General features: G+C 39.6%; 1 protein-coding gene across 2 annotated transcripts in view; it reads left to right on the top strand.

The window, feature by feature from the left end:
* Positions 1–7,073, top strand: part of CENPU (centromere protein U) — an 11,837-nt gene extending 4,764 nt beyond the window's left edge. The window contains exons 5-11 of one of the 2 annotated variants that reach the window (XM_009642360.2): positions 317–389; positions 1,437–1,554; positions 1,951–2,029; positions 3,001–3,048; positions 4,309–4,370; positions 5,626–5,782; positions 6,209–7,073. In XM_009642360.2, the coding sequence (XP_009640655.2) occupies positions 317–389; positions 1,437–1,554; positions 1,951–2,029; positions 3,001–3,048; positions 4,309–4,370; positions 5,626–5,782; positions 6,209–6,379 (708 nt within the window). In that variant the 3' untranslated portion in view covers positions 6,380–7,073. The remainder of the gene's footprint in view (positions 1–316; positions 390–1,436; positions 1,555–1,950; positions 2,030–3,000; positions 3,049–4,308; positions 4,371–5,625; positions 5,783–6,208) is intronic. The other variant, XM_035897779.1, reaches the window with a different exon arrangement.
* Positions 7,074–7,082: the final 9 nt, after the last annotated feature.

Genomic DNA, 7,082 nt, shown 5'->3' with positions numbered 1-7,082 from the left:
GTTGGTCAGAGAACTGATAATACTGGGCAATGGCTATGCTGAACTGAGGCGCGCCATGCTCCTTAAAATGTTCCTCCTGCTGCAGAGCCAGTGGTCAACATGTTGGTCGGTCAGTGTAGCCAGGCAGCTGCTGCCCCTCGGCAGTGTGACCACCGTGCTGGGATCCCGGTGAAATAGCCCAAAGTAAATATTAGTGACGGTTCAGTTGTGAAGAACTGAAATACTTCTGTGTGTTCTGCCTAGTTGCCATCACTCGGAATTTTCAATGCATAAACCTAGTGGGTTTTTTGAAGTTAATCTGCTTTTTATATCACAGAAGTCTCTGACTACTACTCAGTTCCAGGCGAAGAGGAAGCGGCCTTCAGAGAAGAACACATCAGATTCTTGTGGTAAAGTTGATTTCTCAAAACTCCCGTGTGGCTTTTCCTCATTCAAGAGGAGCGCTTTGTCCGTAACTCAGTGGTTTTCATTTCTGATATGTAGCAGCATACTGCTTCTAGAAATGGGAGGTTTGGGTTTCGGTTTTGGTCTGGACACTCACTAGCGATGGTTACATTGAGGAGCTGGTGTGCCGCACAGCTCTCGCCCCCATGGTTTGCATCCCTGGGCTTGCCTATTACTGCCCTGAAGGAGTAAAGCACGGGTGTGCGTTAGCCCAGTTCCCTTTGGAGCGAGGCCTGGGCCCGTGGGTACAGACCTGTAAGACGCTTCAGTCTGTCCCTGGGCCTGGAAGCCTCTGTGGGGCAGAGCTTGGAGTGCCCCTGACTTACAGCATGGGCACAGCTGTTAGTGTAAGGACCTTTGAGATAGGGAGCTTCAAGACAGTGGCATTTTTTGGTGTAGAGAAACTGTTTCTCGGTGTCATCTTGCTTCCTTTGAACTGTACCCTGTCACATTCAAGTACTAGATTTACGTGTGGGAGTGTGTGAAGAAACATGGTGTAAGGTTTTGTGGAATTAGCTAATAATACTATTGCAAAGTTTAAAGACAAATATTTGTATGTAGCTTTTTTGGAAGCACATACGGTATCAATACAAAATGTGTACAAATATGATATAACAACTCATGATTCTTTGAGTAATGCAGGTGGCCCAAACTCAGGCTAATGTTTTTTTGCAGCTCAAACAGCTCTATCTACAGCACACTGTCTAGTTTTATCAGTTAGTGTAGTAACCTCCTCCTGGACTTGTTTGAACTGATGAAGAATAAGCTGTATATAATTGATCATCCAAATTCTAAAGTGTTCCCAGATAAGTCTATCACAGTTGCTCAGCCACAGGCAGATGAAATAATTCGTATTTCCCTCTTCTCAAGTTTCATATTAAAATATTCATAACTTTTAGATTGTTATTTTAATGGTGGGCACGGTAACTTTTCTATTATTTCAGCACACATACCTGAATTGTACGATGCTTATCTTTATTCTGTTGTTTCAGCGGAAAGCTCATGTTCTGTACAGGTTTGGTGTACCAAAGAGCTGAAGAGATCTCCCAGAGATATTACAGAACTGGATGTTGTTCTGGCTGAATTTGAGAAGATAGCAGCAAATTACAGGTAAATATTTTGCTTTCCTATGGCTGAATACTCAGAGTTTTAAAAACAAATTACCCGTGGTTTTGCTAATGGGCTGTGCTTTGGGGAACGCAGTATTGCATGGTTACATTCTGATGTTATTTTAGTGGTTATTAGGTTTCTGTGATACAAACATTTTTCATATGTGACCTTGAGGTGGTCTCCAGGAATTCGATTATTTTTCCAAACGTAAGAACAATACATCTCAGCTGATGTTTTTCAATGCAGAAATTAAGCTATTGCTAATACATGAAAGATCCACAGTTGCCTGGGCTCCTTAACCTTGGAGTTTATTCATTACTCAGAGCAATGGTTTTGGATGAGATTTCTCCCTTGCTAAACCAAATGGGTTGTGTTTTGTCCCTCTGCCTTCTCCAGACAAAGCATAGAATCAAACCTTTGCAGAAAAGCTGTGGATGGCTTCTGTTCTGCTTTCAAGGACCAAATCACCGATCTTGTAAGCACACCGTAAATAAAATCAATTTTGTGACAGTGATTGTAGAGCTGTATATCACATTGTAGTCAGAATGCCTATGGTTTTATATTGTCCTTTACACATTTATTTTATGATGCTTTAAATTTTCTAATCTCTTGTCAGGATAAATATGAAAACAGTTTGTTGTGTGCATTCTCTGTGGTGGCTTTCATGAGAATTGTCTTTAGACACAGCACTGCTGTCATGCAAGTACCTTGCAAAATTGTCAGCTTTTGAGAACAGGGAAACATTAATATTTGCAGTATCTAAAGCATTGTGTAGTAAAACTGGCGAGCTGCATAAAACTAATTTGAATGAGCAAACAGTTATGTCAAACGCTGTTTTAAAAGCTCGGGGACTAGAGTTTTAAAAGGTTGATGATTTAATCTTTATACTCTGCTCAGTGACTCTTGTGTAGAGGCCTGACTAACGCCTCTAACATAGTTCAGGGAAATTAGTCTTTTTTTAATTAACAGCTTGAACCTAATTGTAAAAGCATATTAGCTTGGAAGGCTACAGTTTCTTCTCACTAATTACGACAACAAACTCAGAACTTTGTAGGAGTTGTGATAAGTACAATGGATAAGTACTAAAACTATAGTTCAACGTGATTCATTGGAATGGGCAAGTTTTAAAATGACTATATTTATATGTATTATATAAAGTTATAGAAAAATCAAGCTAGGTAGTATTACACTAGTTGGTAAAAGGAGTATTACTTGCACTAACTGGTGCAAGCTGGCTAATTCAGTGCAAGAGTCTTCCTCTGACGTGAGGAGAGAGGAAAGAACTGAGACACAACTGATCTGCTTGCAATCTTCCTTTGGGCCAGTGTCGGTTTTTTAAATAGCTTTTTATGTTCTTCCAAAGTACTTCTTGCAACCGTGATTTTAGAAGGCTAGAGATGAAATCAAGATCCATAGTCAATGTGTAATCCTTCTTTTCCTCTGTAGATAGCAGAAGTCCAGGAATTGCAGAATATGAAGAAAAAAAATGCTAAGGTAAATACACATATGTCACTAGATTCTACAGCACACAGAGGTGGGCGAAAAGTGTACCGTATTACAGAATTTAAAAGATCTGAGTAAATGCGACGGATCGCAAAACTCCACACGTCTACTGCTATACTGGTGTAAAAAGAAGGAATACACACCAGGATGTGTAGATATCTATGCATGTGAATTACTCTTTTTTTTTTTTTTTTTTTTTTTTTTTTAATGAGCACTGATGAGGCCTTTGGTGAGCCAATTAAATATTGAGAGCTAACCTTCAAGAAACATAGATGAGTATCAAATCTAGGAGAGCAGCAAGGATGGTGATGTGTGGGGGTAGAATTGGATTGCTTGGTTTAAGGGAGAGAATTCTGAGGGAGCTGCATTCCCTAAATATATGCAACATTTTTCTTCAGGGGAAGGCACTCCCTCTGTTCATTTAGAGTGAGTAGTAATTGACTGAAAATGCAACAGGGGAGTGTCGGCAGGAGGAGGAACCTAGTGCAAGAGCAGAAAAACATTGCAGTGGTTGCCTCAGGAGAGAGGTGAATGCCCTACAGCAGAGATATTTAAGAGCAGGTTGGGCACTATCTGCCAGAGGCCTTCCACCCAGATTAACCTCTTCCGCAAACTTTTTGGTGACAAAATAGCTTTTAACAAGTCAAGTCACAGACAGCTTACTCTGGGAGGTAGCAAGTAATGTGCTACAGTCTTGTTTATTTGAGGTGATGTGGTAAGCTACTGTGCATGTAAATGAAAATGCTAATACACATCGAGCATTCGCAGCTACTCAGTTATCCTTACTTTGCCTCTTAGATGTTTGTTAGTTGCTAAATTTAAATTTATTAGTTTGATTTTTTTAAGTTGGATGTTGTATTAAAGAAAGCTTAATTATGCTTAGTTCCTTAGTTATGGTAATCATGCTGAACGTACATTCATATTAGTCTGCATTTTTAAAACAGAAGCAAACAAAAACATGCTGGAGTTGGTCATGTCTGAGTTCAAAATGTCACAAACTCCTTTTGTATGCTTGTAAATCCAGTGTTCCTTAAAGAGAAATTTGGATGGAGATGACAGTTTGACATTTTAAAGAGCTTTAAAGTGATTAAAATACAAATATGGCTGTTCATAAGGTCTGGTATCTTGGAATCTCCCATGCCCAGAATCAGCAGCATAACACCTCAAAGAAAAAAAACTAATGAAATTTGAGTTGTTTCCCTTTGAAGTTACAGAAACCGTTTCAAAGACTTTCCTTGCTATTTGTTTCAGGTTATAACAGACATCAAAAAGAAAAGGCAGCGACTGTTGCAACTCAGAGAAGAGCTAATTGGGTATGTTTCTAATGACGCACAATAATAGCCTGAAGAACTTAAGGAGTCTGGTATTTTGTAACTCAGAAGTGAAAGTAACTTTTTTTTTTGTTCTTTCATTTTATTTTGATGAAACTCTACTTCTGTATTGCTTTCTGTTTTTCCAAAAGCTCAGGATAATCTCTCCTTTCCATGTTTCAGCTGCCTAATAATAGTCACTCTTGCCAGTTCTCTTAGCTTACTAGTTACTGGGATGGTATTTCAGACAGTGCGTTCATAAGCAAAACACTACCAGTTGGAACTTCAAAGGTGCTGAATCATAAATTTACAAAGGTAACACAGAGAGCTTTTTGGTTTTGAGGTGAGAGAATGAATCTCGCCTCTGCAGTCTGGCAGGGGTGCCTCTGAGTACACGGTTTGCTTCCATCTCATGTGGCCGCACGATTCCCCTTCTCTAACTTGGCACTAATCTTAAGTGTCACTTAGGTACACAACACAAATTATGTTCTTTGGAAGAACCATTAGGCTTCCCCAAATCCAGTTGGTTGCTAGTGACAAGCCTTATGCTGAAGCTGCCTGTGACATACAGGCTGTTAATTCTGTGGGGAACTTGTGGCTGGGATCCACAAAGGCAGATTAAAAGCCCTTTCTCTACGGCCACGAGAGTCTTGTTTCCTTTGCAGCACTGTGGACAAACTTCACTCAAAGAGCTAATTAAGGGCATCCCTCAGTATGGGTTCGAACCCCCTCACAGATTGCAAGCTGTCTTCACATTTTTATTTGTTGTGTCTTAAACCTTTGATCGTCTTAAGGAAGCTTTTTTGCTGCTGTGCTGTTAAATTAAAATGACCGTTGGTGTCCAGAGTTTGAAGTGCTAATTTAACGGATCGAGCCCTCCAGTTTACTTTGGCAGCGGCGTCGCTGGTTTGTAATCCCGAGTACGCTTCAGCGTAAGCGCTGAACGCCGCAGCCTGCAACAGGCGCCTGCAGAAGCGCAACACTGCGTACTTAAACTTCACTTGAAAAACTTAAGTGTTTGAGAGTGGCTGTTCCAAAGTGAGACGTGGAAAGAAGTTTGGGGGGGTTTTGTGGCTTTGGCCCTGTGCTCCTGTTTAAATAACATGCTAGTTACTCTGATTAAACAGTATGTAATACTAACCTATGCTTCGTATTTCTGACCAACCTTTCCCTTAAGTCTTCTTCAGAGGAAAAAAGTTCATAGTTACTCATGAAATAAATATGCAGATATGGTCATCAAAGCCCTGATCTTTTTCAGAGCTGAACCACAACTGATACAACTACAAAGAGAATATGCTGAGATGCAGGAAAGGAAATCTTCCCTGAGGCAGGCAACTCAATTACTTACTGGTTTAAAGGAGCTACAGCAAGACTGTTTGGATTATAGAGAAGAAAACCCCCCCAAAAAAGTGGTAGTAAGTAGATGTTTTGCATCAGTACATGTTTGTTTCTGAATGGTTCTGGATCAGCCCCTCCCCTTTTTTTTTCCCCCTGGACTGATGGGCATTTCTATTAACGTTTAACTTATATTGACCAGCAGTATTTTATTAATTGTGTTAACTGTGTTTGTGGAAGCAACTTGAGAATCATTGCAGTACTGTACTGCAGAACCTCATTCATTATTTTGGTCTCATGTTAAAAACTAAAGTACTTCAGAGAGCATTTTGCTACCTTGCTGCCTGTGACATGGAATTCAAAGGACACAGAAGCGTAATAGTTGTCCTCAGGTCTAACATTTTTTTCATAAAAATTTCAGCTAGAGGAAGAATAAATACAGATATATAAGTGACTTTTCCAAGAGTTAAAAATGCCACCTTGTAATTTTATTTCCTTCACAACAGTATGAAACTTCCAGCCTGCCTGCTCTTCTGGTGGAGTCGCGGAGAATTCTAGGAGCAGAAAGACACTTTCAGAATATTAATATGAAACTGGAAGAGGCTCTGGCTGTACAAAGACAGAAGTTATCAAAGAAACTTCAAGTGGGTTTTAATACACTTTTTGACATTCCTTAGGAACAATTATTAGAATGGTCAGTGCTTAGAGCTTGTTTAATCATTGTTGCTGTATTTTGCTTCAACGTTTAGAAGAAGTCAGTGACTTAATTGGAGATTGGATCTTTCTATTGTCAAATAGTCTGTGTGAAAACTTACTCAGAATGTCAGCGCAATTAATGAAATAGCACTTCCAGTTAAAGTAGTAAAACTTCTGTGCTCTGTTAACAATGTTGGTTTTTCACCTTGGGCTATTAAAGTAAAGTGATCTTGAAAGCAATACATACATACTTTTAAAAGAGAACACAGAGGCAGTGGTTGAACTGTTGATAGACAAATCTTTTTATTAAATTTGTATTTGAAATAAATAATTTCCTCCCTTTTCTTGAAGTCGAAGAAATCTATTTTACTTGGCTTTGTCAATAAAACTTGGACAGACAGTTAACAAAATAGAAACCTCACAGCAGTGAGTGTTAAAGTGCTAAGCTTGCAGCAGCATTTGTGACGAATTTTTAGTCCAGCCCTCTTCAGACCCCGTGTTATCTTCTGTGATCTCCCTGGGCTCGTTGAAGATCATCCAGTTGTGGGGATACTTGTTTGTTACTCAGTTCTTTGTCTTACAGCTCTAGAAGAGCATTTTTGAACCACATCATCGCAGTATCTTTCACAGAAGGCACGCATTACGCACATTGTGTTAAAGCAGGTTGCATTGCTAGCAGTTTGT

Source organism: Egretta garzetta, unplaced genomic scaffold (assembly GCF_000687185.1).
Source record: "Egretta garzetta isolate BGI_Z169 unplaced genomic scaffold, ASM68718v1 scaffold46, whole genome shotgun sequence".
Classification (NCBI taxonomy): Eukaryota; Metazoa; Chordata; class Aves; order Pelecaniformes; family Ardeidae; genus Egretta; species Egretta garzetta.
Note: the sequence above shows the minus strand (reverse complement) of the source record. Positions and strands in the feature narration are given on the sequence as shown.